Raw genomic sequence first — 18,171 nt, 5'->3', positions numbered from 1 at the left:
GTGTGCTGGAAACAATGACCCAGAATTCTCTACATGGCTCTTCCAGAGTTTACGTGTATTGACAAGAAGTTACAGAATCAACCATTATTTATTCTCAATAGCCAGGATGGAAAGAAAACAAAAGGCCTAAACAAGGAAGTAGAAGGCTGGAACTTGAAACAAATAAGTATGTTCCACAATTTCCCATTTCACATATATGGAATAAGAGGAAGAACTAGGCCAACTACTAAGAGAATGAGTAGAAGTAGGAACAAGAATTCTTAAAGTGGACTGTAAAGATAATTCCTCCTGCAGCTAAGATCCTTTCTATTCCATGCTCCAATAAGTTGATAAAGTCTGTTCCTGATATTGACAACCAAGAGTGATTAGGCAGTCTGTCATTCATCATGCCAGGAATCTGGAATTTCAGTCTTCCACCCTTCCCTCCAGCTGCCCAAGAGGCCAAGAACATGAACGAAAAGCAGGCTGCAGTCATGCTGGGCATGCTGTTCACTCACAAGAGCCTATTATTGTCCAGCCTAAAGCATGTATCAGAATATAAGATACTGATACAATTCTTTGCTTAAAATTAAGGTGATTTTGAGTGTTGATCCATGAAGTTCAAGTGATAATATTTCTTAAGTATAGCCTGATAGTTCTCTTTCTCTAATCTATCAGACCTACTATTAAGTGCATCTACCAGAACAGTCAAAGCACCTAGCTTGTGCTGGAAAAAAATAACACTAAAAAGGTAAACAGAAGATTGTTTAAAAATAATTACTATTTTTCATTAAAGCTGCTTGCTTGTTCATTTCTCATTGAGGAAGTTTTTGCACTACTTCTTAATTACATGGTTTTACCATACTTCCTCCTTCAGTTAAAGCTACTCTGGGCCTAGACACTTGTTTTGTGCTTAAGAAATACAAAACACTAACTCCAACAAAATTTCTCCTTTTTTTGCCCAGGCTACAGAAAATAAACGGGGAAAAAGAGCAGCAAACTGTAGATGTGGTCCAAGTTGCAAAAAACTTCTTTTTTGAAAGTCCATCAGAAGTTTGATAGCTGAGTTCTAGAGTCGTGAGGGAAGGAAACTAAGATGATGACAATAGTCTGTCTCTCCATTAATAGAGCAAACTTTTTATCTTCCAGGAATACAAGTCAACTAACTCAATCTTTATGGATGAAGTTGCTTCATCAAAAAGATACACTTGCACACGCTAGAGAAGATCTCATTAGCAGAGATTTCTCAGACAGCAACCTGATACATTCCATCTTGAAGTACACCAAAATTGGTTTTTTGTTTGTTTTTTTTTTTTTTTTTTTTTGTTCTGTAATGCCTTCAGCACATACAGATATAGAAGACTTCTGATCTTCAGTGATAAACATATATTTTAACTGCTGGGTTGTCTCTCTACCATATTCTGTCCTGTCACGTTTTAGAGTTCCACACAACTGGTGGAGAATTCTTCATGTACTGGCAGTTTCTCATTCTAAGTAATTTTCCTAAGTTTGATGGAGCACTAGATTTCCAAGAAAGAGAAAAATAATATTATATTCCTTACCTGAATTTTGTCTTCTCTGAACAGGGATCTGCTGCTCTGTCAGGACCCACCCTGTGCTGGTTGCATTCAGCAACTCTTTTTGTATTCTGGCTTCATGGGGTTGGTCAAAGCCTTTCTCATCAGAGGTTTTCTGGTTGGAGAGAGAAAGAATTGCAAATGTACTCTGCCTAGTTTGTTTTTTTTTCTTGTGCCTCTATTCCAGCAGGGTGACTCAGAGTTTAAATCTGTTTGTTTTTCTTGAAATTTTACAGCTTTGCACCTGTCAGTAGGGTCTGGAGAGACGTCTGTGGTTCCACCTACGCACCAGGCGAGAGGGCTCCCAAACAGGCTTCTCAGCCTCGGTGGAGAGGGGGAAAACCAGCAGTTTTCCAAGTTTGATGGAGCAGGGGATTTCCATTCAGAGAAGACAAAACTAATCAAGGAAACTGATTTTTCAGTGAACCCTTATTTTAAACTGCAGCAGTTTCAGTACCATGCAGGTTTTTTTCTGTCTTGCCTCAGAGTTCCTAGAAAACTCTTCCTGTCTGAGGGGTTTTCTGTAGCTCTCAGCACTCTTAATATCTACTGTTCTGTGAGTTTCAGAGAGAGATGTGTAATGAATTCTGGGGTTAACAGGAAAGTTGTACATTGAGAAAGATTACTTATATGGCTGATAAGTTTCAAGATTGTAACTCAGCTGCTTAAGAGGATCTGAATGTTCTTGCTGTCAGAGAAAAGGAAAAGCAAAAAGTATTTTTATCTGAAAGACCACCATGCTTGTCCACTCTAGAAATAAGCCTCTGAGGGAAACAACAACAAAAAAAATCAGTATTTGAAAGACTGGCAAGGGTTGAAGGAACTAAATCTGCTGTTCCAAGCCTGAAAAATAAAAGCAGAACGTACAGATATGCTACCTTTTTACAATATTCACTACTTCCTGGAAAAGAGTTCTTTCATCAGTAGCGTAACTGACTTCTAGTCCTGTAACTCCAGATCTTGTAAGCAAGGGGGCTTGGTCTCTGCTCCCTGGAAAATAAAAGTAAAAAAACCTGTTACAATTTAGAAGGAATTTCATTACTTCAGTCAACAATACTGCTTTAGAATAAAACATACGACCAAAAAGAAGAATGGAACACAACTTATTTTTATCTTTAATAATTATCACAATTAATTCCATGAACTTATTTTCTTCCTCTTGGGTGGAATAAGTTTTTTCTTTTCACTTTGTAGAATTCTGCCATAGTGGTAATCTTGCACAGATTCTCAGACAGAAACAAACCCGAGTCACAAGAATTTTCACTATTTTACATGCACAGGAGTCTAGCTCCTGGAAAATTACTCTTAATAAGAAATATTAAATGACTATATGACAGCTCACACACTGTTTTTATGCAAAATATAATTTTAATTGCTATCTCAGAGTAGTGCTTTGCAAAATGCCTTACAGAATGAAAATGCTTTATAACAGTATAGCTCTTTTTTTCCAGCACACTAAGTTACTGACAGAAATGGAAAAACATGACCAAATGCTCACTTAGTGCACATTAAGAATGTCCACATTGATAATGTCTGAGTAATATCTGAATTTGTATGCATGTAGAAACTCAGCATTTGCCTTCCATATTAAAAAACCTTCTTCAAATGAATAATGCACAACACATACTCTGTTTTCTTTACACAACAGGTAGTATGAGCTCTGATACAGTGACAATGCAGATTTTATGAACTGGAATTTTTAAATGGCATTCTACTTTGACACATTCTTAAGAATTAAGAAAAGTGTGCTTTCAGAAATAAATGTTAAAACAAGTACTGCGACTTACAAAGCAATAATAACACAAAAGGGAAAAAAAAAGATGTATCTCAATGTCAAGTCACTCCACAGGGAACTCAAAAAGTTCTAACCAATAAAGTATTGACAGCACACATCAATTAAAGCAACGAATGTCACAATAACATTTAAACACATCATTTTATTTCACTAACAAACCAGATCAGAACCTTCATTTTTTCAAATATCATTGGACATTTACAGTTCTTGATAAACTATCAGTGGCACACACACCTAGGGAGCCATAGTGGCTATACTGTAGAAAAATCTCAGTAAGGTAATAGAAATATATTTTTTAAGATAGTAACAAGCATATAATACCAGAATAAAATTCACTGAGAACAATAAGAACTTAGCTTAACATGATATAGTATCTACAAAATACACTGGTAAAAGAAGAAGCTGTTGCCTTATTGCTAATTTTTTTGTAGGTTTTGTCCACGCTTAAAATTTTAGACAGTATTTTGTGGTTTGATACACATTCACATTGCCAAAGAAACCCTGAAAGAAAAAGGACTACTTTGGGGATGTTTTTTGGTTTGAGATTTTTTTTGTTGGGTTTTTTTTTTTTACTAGCCTAAACCAGTGGTACTCAACCTTTAACAGCTGGAGAGCCACTTCTTAATAAAATGGAGTTGTAGAGCACCATAAAAATCAAATATCAATGGATTTTTTTTCCATCATGACACTTCAATGTGTGATGATGCTGCCTTAATGCCACCACACATTGATACATCACGACATGACACATCAGCATCCTCTCTCCCAGCAGCATTCTGTCTTCAATGCCTTCTGGCTGCTAAGAGGGAGTGGGGTGGAGGGGTGCAAGGGGCAAAAGGGCAAGTTTTTCCCCATTCTGCCCCACAGCTGCTGGGTGGGAGGTGATCTCTACTCTTACCTGTGGGGGGATCCCAGCAGCTCCTTTTCTTTCCCCCTATGGGAGGGGGAACTTCAGCGACTCCCACACTGCTGGTCCATTTGCTCAGTGCTCCCCGCGCTGCCTGATAGAGTGGAGCGCCGATCAGATGCCTACATTGCGAGAGCCGCCTGTAGGGCCATGAAGAGCCACATCCGGCTCTAGAGCCACAGGTTGAGTATCACTGGTCTAAACAAAGCCAAAAAGGTACAATAGAATAAGGGCCCCTGTTTAGATCCTAAAAGGATCAGTTAAAACCACAAAAATAAGCCTTAAGTAAAATATAAAACATACTGTCTCGCTTTTAACATTTTCTACTTGCAGCTATCCAGCAACTCGAGTAGGAAACTAAAGGCAAGTTTTCCTCTTTACACTTTTAGAACACTGCAGGAGCTTGTCCACAAGCACGCAAACATGGATATTTTGCACACGCAAATGCCATTTGTGGTTTACAGCCCATGCAATAGTTCTTTGGAAGATATAAGCAGGAAAACTCCATATTTAATACGGCCATTCAACAAGACAAAATTAAATGAAATACATAGTAATATAGATACTCTATTACATTTTGCTTGCTACTGTTTGATTACTATGAAATAGCATTTCTGTAAAATATCATATGAAAAAAAGAAATAGGAACCTTGGCTTGATGGTGTCCTGCCTCTATCAATCACTATAGCACCAGTGATTTCTTTTGTATCAGAATTTGGCAGTGCTGAGTCTGATGAGACGCAGTAGAATAAAGCGCAGATCGGATCAAACTCTGGATCTGGTTCCAAATCTCGTCTTGTTCGAGCATGTAACTCCATACTGATGAGGGTAAGGTGCTGGACCTAGCAACAAATAAAGACAGTATGTTAGTTTGTTCTGCAGGTTTCTTAAAAAAATTAAGAGAAGACTGTGCAAATGAGGACAGTGCCAACATTTATATGGTGGTATTACATTGTAACTACAAGGTTCCACCCTAAAATTAACAGAAGTGATTAACCATGCATCTTTGGATCTCACATTTTTGCAAATACCACCATCTTAGGAAAAACTAAGATTCATCATGAAACACAGCTTTATAGTCAGTTATGAAAATTCAGTATTTATGTCTGAGTACTGTATTCTTCTACTAAAAGCAGAAAGTAAGACAAAAACCAGATAATGCTCAACTTCAACAATTGTAAATTCCTGTAGTGTTTTCAAACACCTTTGTATATTGAGATGAATCACATTTCTGAACTGATCAAGAACAAATAATCACTCTTGGTCTTTCTTCTCCCTTCCCTCCCTCACACAAGACAATCATGAAAACTAAGCCCTACAGGAAGGTAGGGAGAATACCTAACTTTGCCTTCAGAACTTTCACATCATATTGCCAGAGTTTTTTGCAGAATGGTTTACATTTAGAAAATGCTAATCCCTATATACTGTGAAGTTTTGACTGTGCAGTAAAGACAGTATTATTTAATACTGTTTCCACACCATATTGCTACTCTTTTGTCTTGCATAGCATTGCTCATAATGTGGATTAATGGAGAGGTTGGACAGATTAGGAGGGAAAAATTAAAAGTATTTCTGTGTATATAGGATGCTCTAGGGGCAGCCTGATTTCCTCCAGATTTGCATGCTATAAATTGCTACAAACATCACTGGGTAAAATTTTACTATCAGAACTCCATCTCCATTTCCCCCAGGATCACTGTGGCTTCTCTATGTCCTTTACTCAGTGCTATCTCCCTATCTGCTCTATAAACTGGCCAACAGCTAATTCCAGGTGTGCAGACTGTCTAGAAGCACATATACACAGGCTGCTCGCCCTGTCAGCAGCCAGACACAGCAGGACTGTATTTACACTGCTTCCCTTTCTCAGGCACCTTGATTCCTCTCCCCACACCAAACACTCACCTACATTAGACAGATATAAAGAGACCTTCTTTGAGATAGGCACCCTTTTGTTAAATGTAGTAGAAACGGTCCAACAGGTTCAGAAGGTAACAAGTAGAAATACCAGGAGGGCCTTACTAATTGCTGCCAGATGCCTTATTTCTTAAGGAAACAATCCATTAAAATTATGGTCTACTAGTTTTTCAAGTAACGTTTTTATGCAAAACTGACTATTCCTTCTGATTTTTCCCCTATTTCTATTTTTAAAGGGAGATTTATCATCTTCTCAACCAAAATACTGTGAAGTCTAATTCAATACTGTTAGAGGCATTGGATATCAAGCTGAAAATGGTAGATCAACTACTTATGAGCTCTGCAGACATCAGCTGATTAACAGCTGACATCAGCTGCAGACATCACTGATTAATTTTTAAGTTACTTAGGGAACTCAAGAAAAAATTACTTTTTATTTTCAGAATAAAATTGGCTTGATAAATTATAATTTTAAAAAGTGACATGCAAGAATAAAGTTACCTCATGTAAAGATTTTGCTTCCTGCAGGTTTTCCACACTGACTTTAAAACCGTAAGTATTATTTAAAGATGGTCCTTCAATCTGGGAAGTCTCTTTCTTTGGAGCACCGAGGGCAGCAAATTGATTCTTATCAGGCAGGGGAAGAAAAAAATCACAGGATAGTGAGAAAACACAGGTTGCTAAACTCATATGTAGTATTAAATAACAGGCAATATTAAATACAAATTTATCAATGAAAATGCAAATGCTACACTGCAAATTACTAAAAGGTCCCCAACCTTTAACTATCTCCTCATTTCATTTTTCAATATACAAACAACCGTTGTATCTTTCTGCCTTTTCGGAATAATTTTAATTCATAGCAAAGCAAGAGGCAGTTTGAAATACTTAAAAAACCTCCCAAACAATCAAAAACTCCCAGAATCCTACCAAAAAAACCCCAGTCCCACACATACTGGCTTTCTTGGAAGTCTGAGGATATTGAAACCAGCAATTCTCTATTCTCTCTTGAGCAGCAATTTGTCAAAAAACCCTGCTTCAGTCATTACTTTTTAAGGCACTGAAATAAAGGTATATTAAGTACCTCCTTGAAATAAGTGAATATATTAAGAAAAAACTACTGGGTCACTCCAGTAATGCACCTAGCCCTCCATTCTGCTTCAACATGGAGAGCAGAAACCGTTTAAGTAAAATAAGTCCAACCTCTTTCTCCTCTGTTAGCACACCACAAACTGCCCTCCTTGTTTTCAGAAAATGCCTAGAACATTGTCTGAAAACTAATACACATAGAAACACACAAATATACACAGGTCTGGATATATCTATATATATATATCTATATATATAAAAAAGGGAAATCACACTACAACTTAAAAAGGATGTTGTAACTCCAAGAGCAAAACATCTTTATATGGTGTCTCATTAGTTTCTCACTACCCTAGAGCAGCATTCTCAATCTCCAACTTACACGCGCTTCCCCCAAATTAAACTCATAAATTTGTTCCCAACTTTGAGTGTGCTCTGATTCTACAACATTTGCACCATATCATTTTAAATGTATTTTCAAGATCTTAATAATAAAAGACAAAAAAAAAAAAAAACAAAGAAGAAAGAATGGAAATGTGTATATACCACAAAATAAAACACATCTGTGCAGAAAATGTTAATTTACCTTCATTTGTGTAGTTAGAAGTACTCTTCGAAGACCATCAGTATTACTTCCCCTCTTGTGGCTCAGTTTCTGAGCTTTTGGTACTGTAAACAGGAGAGAAAGACTACTTAGCCTCAATAGTATTGTCTAGGCATCAAGCAACATGCAAGGAACAAAAGAGGCATTTCATTAACATTCCAAACAAATGTTACATACATAAATAAATACAGCTTCATCCTTTGTCAAATCCAAAGCACAACTACTGCAATTTGGTACTTATGGACATATAGGAACATTAATAAGTTACAAAGCCTCACATCATCATCTTGAATACTGCAATGTTACTCATACTCTACGTTGAGATTTTTTTTTAAAATACAAGCAATATAGTCAACAAGATTAAAAAAAACCTCCAAATAAGCAAAACTTCTAAATTAAGCTTTTAACCAGCACTTCAGAGTTCAGATACTAGAGACTGTTAGGAAGCAAATGGATGTTCTACTTGTAGACTTTTCCAATAATTCAATAGTTACTTTGGCAATAATGCACAGAACTTTTCCTTTAAAACTAATTTTAAATATATTTTTGCAGAGATATAATTTTTTTCTTATTACGTAAAAAGAAATATATTTAGATTTGTGTGTGTGTGGGTGTATAATTAGAATCACTTAATGGATTTACCTGCAGATAAAGGAGTAAAACCAAGAACTTCAGGTATTCCATCTTGGTTTTTTCTGTGCACAATGGGTGTACTATGTAGACAAACTGATTCAGAATTTCCAGGATCTTCATTAACTGGAAGCGGGGATGTGTCAAAGGATGTCCGAATGTTCTCCTGGGTGCCTGGAGAATTTTGTGTACTTCCAACATCGTTTCCTTCCCCAGAAGACAGAATAATATTCTGATTTTTCCACTCTGTGTCTTCTAAACTGGACTGTTTAGGATCTGGAGATGCCACCTGTTGCCAAGGAGGAAGCACCGGAGAATCTGGAGAACTGTAACTGACATAATAATCTTCTTCCTCCTCCTCCTCCTCCTCCTTATCATGTTCTAGAGCTGAAGTAGTGTGTGTCTTGCTTGCACATGAAGTTTTATTAGATTCTACATCATTTTTAGTATTTACAGAAGTTCCTATGGTGCTTATAGACTTATCACAGTTTTCCTTGGTTTGCGTTTTTGTATTTTCTGCCACGGAGGCAGGAGAAGTCTTTGTAGGCACAATAGGTCTTTCATCTTCCAGGCTAGACAAATTCAAATCTTTAGCTACTTTTATTACTTCTATAGATTTCTCCTCAGACAACACTGCAGAGTTGAAACTCTCATCTGCCTTTGCCTGCTCAGCAGGATGATTCTTAGGCAATTTCTTGAAATGTTCATACTCTTCTTTGGCATGAAGCCATATCTGAACCTGCTGTTGGCTTGGAGCACATTTGCATGGCATTATAACTATTTTTTTGTCTTCACTAGTTTTATGGCTATTACTTTCTCTTTTATTAACAGTAGAGTGACCATAATGAGGAGGAGATCCTGGTCTAGGACTTTCTGTCATTGCTGAAAATGCAGTCTTCCAGAGTCGTAGACCTTCTAATGAGAAGTCCCCTTCAAACTCAGGGAGGTCATTTGGAAGTCTGGTTTCCACCGTGAGAAGCCGCCCTCCAATCTCCCTGTGAAGAAAATAGTTTGAATTACTGTTTTACTCCAAACTGCACTGCAGGCATTCCTCCAGATGACAGAAAAGCAGAGTATTACTAACTAGTTTTCTCACTATGCAATTCCCATGGGCAGTATTTTCATTTTACAAACTATGAAGGCACATTCCCACTTATTACAACAATATGCAATAAAAAATCCAAAGTATCATGAAAGAAAATGGGTATTTGGACTGGAAGCACAGTAACTTTCAACTTCAAATGGATGTATATCAGATGGGATCTTTCAAGCATCCGTACCATATAACAGCATAAAACTGTTTACAGGAATAAATTAAATTTAATATAATCACAATCACAGGTAGACAGAAATGCATTTAACACAGTACCTTGGCTTTTCTGGAGCATCTGAAGGGTTGCTGCAGAATGGTTCCTGATAGACTGTTTCTGCGAGATCATGATCCAGCAAAGTTGCCATGATTTCTTCACGACTGGGTGGAGACATGAGAGGTTTAAGAATGTGAGCAGTACGTGGTGTAAAGCTTCCATTCTTGGATTGTGAGGGAGAACTGGTTGATCTTGGTGAACTATCTGGAGTTGGAGTTAATGCTTCGTTGTTTCTTGAAACGTGTAATTCTAAATCCTCAGAAGCTGCATCTAGAAGCTCACCATCAGGTGATGACAATAAGGATGTAAAAGAGGTATTAACTGAATCAAGTGGTTGACAAGGTTCAAAAGTGGTTTCTTTTCTAAGGTGGCTTTGAATCCAGTCTGAGCAGGTTGGCTGAGAAAGATTAAGAAATCTCTCTTTATTTACTGTATTTATATTCAATTTGAACTTTTCATTTAAACAGACTTCAGTCTCTTGGGTACAAGAGGTATCAATAAAACTAGATCTAGAAGTTGAAGAATGAATGTTTTTCCTCCATTGACTATGGCAGTGGTTCTCACTATTATCTAGTGAGGTCTTCTCAAAAAGCTCAGGGCTCAGGCCACCAGACCGTATCCATTTATTTGTGCTTGAAGAATGTTGCTTTTCTTCCTCAGATTTTTGGTCATTATGACATAGAAACTCACCTTCTGTTGTTTGTCCAGAACCAAGATCCTGAACTGCATCACTCAAGAATTTCTGGGGCAAATTTTGATCTGCTGGGACAAACTGGCTTGCAGAATAAAAACTGCAAAATCCACTTTGCCCTATAGTATTAATATCAAAGTTGTAATTGTGGTCTGGAGATAAGCTGTCTTCAAGTGAGTAACAGCTTTCAAAACCAGGGTCTGAAAAGAAAATGGGGCTGTCATCAGATACAGAACGATCAGTGCGATTAGTCACCGGCTGGCTTGAAGACTCCTTTTTTGCAAGTTTTGCTGTTTTTTCTTTAGGTTTTGTGCTCCTGGGAGAACGAGATTTTCTTGATGATGTGACTGGTCGTGACCTTTTGATGGCTTTATTCTGTTCAAGAGGGCATGGTATGCTCTTGCTCAGCTGTGTTTTGTCTGGCAACGGCTCCTGTGCAATACTGGCATTCTGAGCTTTCTGCTGTCTCTTCTGGAGCAACTCTTTTAAAACAGCCAGGCCAGACTGTCCTTCACCAAATGCTGATGGGGCCACTATATTCCTGTTTTTGTACTGGGAGATGGGTTTTGGTTGCATGGTTGTTTCTGACAGAGGCCTTTGTTTTGTGGTTTCTGGTTTAAAATGTGACATATCCAAAATAAACCCTCTCTGGTTTTGATCGCAATTTAACTGCTTCACTGGACTCTTCAAAGATGTTACTAAACAGTTTTTAGGCAGTTGAAGTGGCCCAGGGTTTTCCTCAGATGGCTTAAGAATAGAAGAACAAGGATCAGAATGCTTGGATGCCTCTGGTAAACAAATAATCTGCTGCTGATTATTGTCTTTACAATGCAAATAGTTAGTGGTATGTAATTGATCCATCTTTGCTGTGTCCAGAGAGTCACGAGTTTCATTTAATTTCCCAGCTGGTGGCAAATATCTGATTTGAAAATTTTTTATCTCTTCTGCTTTTGGAGAAGTCTTACCTTTTGAGATATGAGCATTCTGTGTTATGTGAGTTGAGTGATTAGATGGATCAAATATGTTTTGAATGAGAGCAGAGTCCTTCATTCTAAATATAGCACTCTGAGTCCTGGACCTCTGAGAGCTCATTTTTGGTACTTCCCTTCCAGATGCTGTGAGAGTAGATGTGAAAGATGGATGAGGGTCTTCCCGTGGAGCAGGCAAACACTGTACATCTACAGGCTTATCAATTTCCATCAGTGAGTGAAAACAGCCCAATGAATTACCTTGTGCATCAGCTGAAGGGAGCTGTGCTGACGGCAGATATCCAGCTGAATAGCCGGGAAGAGGACTGTCTTTGAGGTTGTGAAGTGGCTGAGAGCAGACAGAGTTGTAAGAAATCTCATGAGGATCTTGATGCTTCAGCACAAACTTGACTTCTGTAGCAGAGCGACTACTTTCTTTTTCATCTTTAAATACAACGCGTTTTCTTGAGGATGCTTTTTCAGCAGCTTTTTGTTTTGTTCTAGGTTTCTTCTTTCCATCATCCGGTGTTTTATCAACCTGATTAATCTTTTTCTTTTTCTTGGTAGACACAGTGGGGCTAGAAAATTTCTTTTTACATTTCTTAACCTGAGTTTTTGCCCTACTAGTTTTTCCTACACTAGTATTAAGTGTCTTGCTGTTGTAGATATTGGGACCCCTACTAAATAAAGCTTCTCTGTCCAGGTTGGTTAAAATTTCTTCTGCTTTTGGATCAGTGGGAGACCAGCAGCGAGGTGGAGATGTGTTTACTGGGCTTGTGCTTCTCTCAGAAAGAAAACCTAACTTAGACATAACATCACTATAGTTATAGTCACAGTCTTCAGCTTCAGCACTGTAGGAGGGCGAAGGAGGAGAAAGAATTGTATGAGTCCTTTTTCTGAAAGATAAAGTTCTTTTAATATTTGTACTACCTGTTTTTTGTGGTTTTCCAGCTTTTTTCTTGGTTGACTTATGTTTTGCTTTCCTTTTGTGACTTTTCTTTGGTGTTAGTGGATAAATAGGATATTTGGTTGCAGGAGAGTCAGGAACTTTTGGCCAAAAGTCCTTTAAAGGTGCAAGCTTTTTATATAAATTCATCTTTTCCTCTGTGAGTACTACTCTTTCCTCACTAGAATCTACTTTCCCCAATTTAACAAGCATATTTTTTCTCCCTCTAAATCTATTGATGATAATATATTTAATAATAACAGGTGGCAATTTTTTAGAAAGTTTTCTACGCTTTCGAGACTTCTGAGACCCATCCAAACTTTCAACACTTTCCATCGGTTGAGGTAGATTAATTTTTGAGTTGTGTGCGACAAAGCTCGATTCGCTGTCTTCAGCCTCATAATTCACCTTCCGTTTTGTTCGGAGCGTGTACTTATTCCCACACAGTCCAAATGACTGCTCAGTTTCAAGAGATCCATCTGCAAACTGGCAGTCAGTGTAATTAGCAGTACTTGTAGGCATTTTGTTTTCAAAAGCCTCAAGAGGAACTTGAACTAAGTCACTAGGTAAAGCACTATCCTTATCAGGAATGTTACTACAGGCATTACCTTGTGTATAGCAGCCTTCCTTCACTGCTGCAACATCATTTACACCTGCAGGCTCCTGACGATTGATAAAACTATGCTTCTTTTTATTCAGCTTCAGCCTGGACTGTTTGTTGCCCTGCTGTAATTTGTATGTGACGGGAGCTAACTTCTGTGGTCGACTGAGACAATTAGAAAGAACAACACTAGGAAAGAACATATAATGTGCTGCTTGTTGACTGAGGCTTGGCTTTTCCGCCTTGTGCTCCTGAAATTCTTCATACCTAATTTTAAGCTTATTAAGGCCACCTTCATCAGTGTTATTTTCAAGTGAATGTACCACAGTTCGACTGCCTCCTGAACAAGATACCAATTCACAATTTTCTGTAGCTGTTGCTGGAAAAAAACTATTTATACTTGCACTGCTGGATTTTTCATTTACTTCAGAGGACATTTTACCTTTGGAGTGGCTCATATCAGAAAAGTTATATAAATTTTTATTCAACATGTTGTCACCAATATGGCGGCCCACATGCATAAAAGAGACATCCTTTTCAGCCTTCCTAATGCTAATGTACTTCCTACTAGGTATTGGTCTGTTCACTGATGAAATATCATCCTCATAGTCAAAAATATTATTTCCACATGAAGGAACTGGGAGAGTATCTTTCTTGTTGCTCTCTTTGTGAGAGTTTTCTGCATGGGTACTATTGCTGAATGGAGTTGGGTACTTGGCTGAGTAAGTGCTTTCTTTTGTAAGAGAATGGACTGAAAGTTCAGGTCTTGTTTCTGTGTTTGGTTGTGAGAGGTCTTCTACAAAATCTTCATTATTCAAAACATGGTTAGAAAGGGCACTTGTGTGTTTACACTGAAAAGTAATTTTAGCAGAAGATGGGGGTTCTAGTGTAGCAGCATCTTTGTGAAAGATTGAGGTCTTTACAGACATTTTGCTTGTTGCAATAACGGAGGAGTGAGTTCGAGAACTTTCATTATTCAAAGGATTGTCTGAAATGGAAGAAAAGCAATTTCATTCTAGTCTTCTTGTAAAAAAATAACCTAAGGCATTAAAAATTTTAATAGTATTTTCCTGAAAGCCTTCCCATCCAAATAAGAAACAAAACACTTGCAAGTCACATTACATTTATCATCATGACAACTAGAGACCCTGACTACATGAGTTGCTTTATCAAAATCACATTGTCAGTACATTTGTCTCAGGCATTTTGTCAGTTATACCTCAATGGCAGACTTGCATACAATTGTCAAAGATTTCATGCTGACTTTCTGAAAGAAGACTTCACAATTGCTTTCAGATGACTACATAAAAACAGACTGATTTCTAGAAGTTCTGTACCCTGCTTTGTCCCTGAGAAGTATGTATACTCATTGGCTCTGAAAAACTAAATTCTTATTTAGATGACCTTCCTTATGTAGAAAAATCATTGCATAGAAAGCTAAAGTAGTACATCTCACAACATGGCAAGGGCTTTGTATGAACTGTGCTGTGCACTAAACATAGGTATTTTCCTGCATTTCTATATAGCAGAGCAATACAGCACCCATTCAGGTGTTCATGCAAGGAGCTTGCACCAGTTAGTTAGACCATGGATTCATAACCATGTATTAATGTTCTCACAAAATCTGAGACCAGGAGGTGCTGTGGTAATTTGTCCTGTGCAAACTCATCACATGGTACGAGTGATGATTTTCATCTCTTTTGCTGATACATTCACCACATTTATTGCGGGGCAAGTTTGGACAGGGACGTGGTAGCAAATTAACAAGTGTGTGCTTGCTCATAACCTTGCTGAACAAGTAGTTTGTCAGCAGCTGTACCACTGCAGAGGCAGCTACCACAGAGCACCTGGCACACAGAAATTTGTTCCACCTCTTGTATCCACATCTTTAGCTGAAATGTTGAAGGGAGATAGGAGTTATGAAACATGCTACATGACCTGAAAGCATGTGCTGCACACTGATTTACTAGCTTGGGATCCTTTGGGCCTTTAGTGTAAGTCTCAATCAATTTGGGGATCATCTTCGATTCATGCTGCCTTCAGCTTAGCAATTTATTTGCTGCTGGCTGAGAAAAATAAAAGGAAGTCCCAATCTGTTTTGAATAACATTTTCTAATGCATACACAGAGTCCCTGAGGTGTGAAACACAGCTGGGAGACACTGCCTATTATTGTCTGGAGGTAGGAGTCCACAGAAAGAAGGAGGATGATTAACTGAAAACTCAGAAAATGGGAGTTTGGTGGTGCCAACAAACACCTGGAAAATACCTGGCTAGTCAGATATAAAAACTGCAAAAATACTTGTCAGTCAGTCAGATTATATGGACACAGATTCATGTGTGGATAGGCATTTTCTAATTTAGACAACCTGGACTGAGATCTGTTTTGAATTTACTGTATCTCATATTGTAAGAAATCAGTGTAAAAGTTGACAGAAATACGCTTTCTAAGCCAATGTGATATTTCACATACTTAAAATATGCTTAAATTCAAACAATTACTTAAGGAACAGTCTCTTTAGCCAGCAGCATCTCTTATTACAACAAATTAGAAAGTATGGCAAATAAGGAAATTACAATTCTATATCTGACAAAAGCATACCATATTAGCAGTACATCAAATCATGTATTAATCCTACCATTATACCTATAAAACAAAGGAAAAAGCAAACTATGTTTTAAACACTGAACACAAAAAATAATGGTTATCTATAATCTATCTAGTAAGATCATACAGTTCACTTTCTCAACTGAACATTATAATGTGACTTGCAGATTTTCCAATGAAACAAATAATGTTATTTATATATTTCCCTAACTTTGAAATGTGCATTCTGTTGACTAATGTTATTTGATCAAAGATATTGATCATGTTATAAAGATGGCAAAAGATCTCTACAGAATAATTTTTTTTTATTTACACATTTTGAAAGGCAGTTCCTTCTGCAGTGGCTTTGCCACTCATAGTTTTAATTCATGCAGTCCCAAATGTGAATATGCAATCTGCAGAATGAAACACAGGCCCAAACAAAAGCTCACTATAGTTTAGCATGTGTGGCAAATACTTGTAAAGAATCATCTAAATCTACACAGTAAGACATTAATTATTTACAATAATCCTAGGAGAATAAATGATCACACAGAATCATTACTCTTAATATCACATTTGTTTTTTTCCAAAGAACTAATTAAACTATGTCCTTTATTGGATCATCAATACAATTTGAAAAACAGATTCTGGGTAATACATAGAGGGCACTGAGATTAAAATACAAGCGTTTTTCAACGAAGATGTTAAGGGCCTGCTTCTGCAATCTGTGAGAACTTTTCCTTCCAATTGAAACACGGACTGAAAATGGTCAGCACTTTTGAGAACTAGCAATTAGATGTGAAAATGAACTATGATTCAACTTCCAAACCTGATTTTCCATTTACTTACCACCATTTTCATCTGCAGTTCCATCTAACTGAGGTATTGAGAGATTACTTAGGATATTGTTAGCGCTCCACTCCATTTCTTCCTCCGAAGACGAATCCTCTTCTGTTGAACTTCGATGCATATTTTTGCCAGCTGACCTGGAGGAAAGTGAAGAACTAACTGATGCATATTACTTCTATTAGTAAACACCATGAGCCATAGGGAACATGAAACTCAATGGGGTGTGGTGCTATATGGTTGTGTAATTTGGGGGAGCAAAAGGAAACAAACAAAAATTTTGTCACATTTCTCAGTGAGAAAGTCAAAATATTATTCAATGTTACTATTTTAAGAGGCAACAGTGGTAGCCAAACATTTTAAACAGCAGGATTCACTAACTTAAGAAGATGCAGAGAAAGCATTTAGATGTTTAATTTTAGATCAATTTTACTGCAATTTAATTTCATTGCTTCAAAGTGCTTGAAATTTGAAGACTAAACCAACTATGCAAAATTACTTCAGTTCAGCTGTTAGTGAACAGATGTCTACTTTTTTGTGGGTTTTTTTTTTTTGTTAAGAAGTCTTAGTGTATTATAACAATTCTCTCTCTTGGCAGGCTTAACTAAATCATGACCAACAAAACTATGCTTCATTCCACTTCTCACTGAATATTCTGAAGCAGCTGTTGTTAATACTTAAGCTGCTTTTACTAAGTTAACTGTTCTACACTGCCATGTTTGCAGTCATAAATTCACTGGGAAAAAAAAGAAGCAATTCTACAAAGAAAAGCTTCTCTGGATTTTTTGTGTTTGCTTTATATGGGCATTGGGGAAGGAAGAATATAATAGAATATGATAGAAAACCACAAAGAACAAATCCTGCAGTATATTATAACTTAGGGATTTGATTTCTTTTTTAAAATTAAGTGTGAGATAGTCAAAATTCTTACCAGAAGTAAGGTATTTTGTGACTACACAAAAGAAATACAGATACATAACAGAACTGAAGTTTGGGGTTTTTAAATTTGTTTGTTGTTTGTTTAAGTTTGTGTAATACCTTAAAAGATATAAATACAAATGTTTTGAATTTACAGGAAGGAAAATCCACAATAACCTAAATACAGTTGACTTTTGTAGAATGCTTTGATGACTGGAGATATATGTATGAATTATATGTATGGTACCACCCCAGACATCTGAATGTCAGCACAGAGCTAATTTAGATCAGGACAGATTTGTTAGCTCAGAAACAACAGGCTCAAATGTAAGCACATCATTTCCACTCACGTCTGGAAGCATGACTTGGAGAATCAAGTAATAAGCACAGCTACTCTCCATGATCTAAGAGAGCTTAGTTTCCCTCTTCCATGTTCCCAAAACATGGAAAAGCACAGCACAAAGCAATCAGCTTGATATGCAAATTAATATCAAACTGAGGATGTCTTCCAACATGAATTATGCTGCAATCCCAGGTAAATCTTTGTAAATTTTAGTAAACCAAATCAGCCTGGAGATGACCTCTGCAGGTAACTTGGATTTCTCCTCATTCAAGCCTATCAGTTTGGATTCTGGGAAAATTTATGTGACACAAAGATATCACCATACATGAATTAGTCAAGGTCTTGGTGGGCTTTTTTCTCCAATTCAATACAAATCAAACCCAAGCCACTGAATTCATTCAATGGGGTGTG

At 37.2% G+C, this 18,171-nt stretch overlaps 1 protein-coding gene across 1 annotated transcript in view; it reads right to left on the bottom strand.

Moving 5' to 3' along the window:
• Nucleotides 1–18,171, bottom strand: part of REV3L (REV3 like, DNA directed polymerase zeta catalytic subunit) — a 111,837-nt gene that overhangs the window by 30,062 nt on the left and 63,604 nt on the right. The window contains exons 12-18 of the mRNA XM_058020326.1: nt 16,503–16,639; nt 9,862–14,053; nt 8,505–9,487; nt 7,845–7,927; nt 6,674–6,799; nt 4,908–5,100; nt 2,435–2,546 (exon numbers count right to left, since the gene is read on the bottom strand). Coding sequence (XP_057876309.1) covers nt 2,435–2,546; nt 4,908–5,100; nt 6,674–6,799; nt 7,845–7,927; nt 8,505–9,487; nt 9,862–14,053; nt 16,503–16,639 — 5,826 coding nt within the window. The remainder of the gene's footprint in view (nt 1–2,434; nt 2,547–4,907; nt 5,101–6,673; nt 6,800–7,844; nt 7,928–8,504; nt 9,488–9,861; nt 14,054–16,502; nt 16,640–18,171) is intronic.

Source organism: Melospiza georgiana, chromosome 3 (genome assembly GCF_028018845.1).
Source record: "Melospiza georgiana isolate bMelGeo1 chromosome 3, bMelGeo1.pri, whole genome shotgun sequence".
In the NCBI taxonomy this organism is placed as follows: Eukaryota; Metazoa; Chordata; class Aves; order Passeriformes; family Passerellidae; genus Melospiza; species Melospiza georgiana.
The sequence above is the reverse complement of the archived record's forward strand: the minus strand, read 5'-3'. Positions and strand labels throughout refer to the sequence as shown.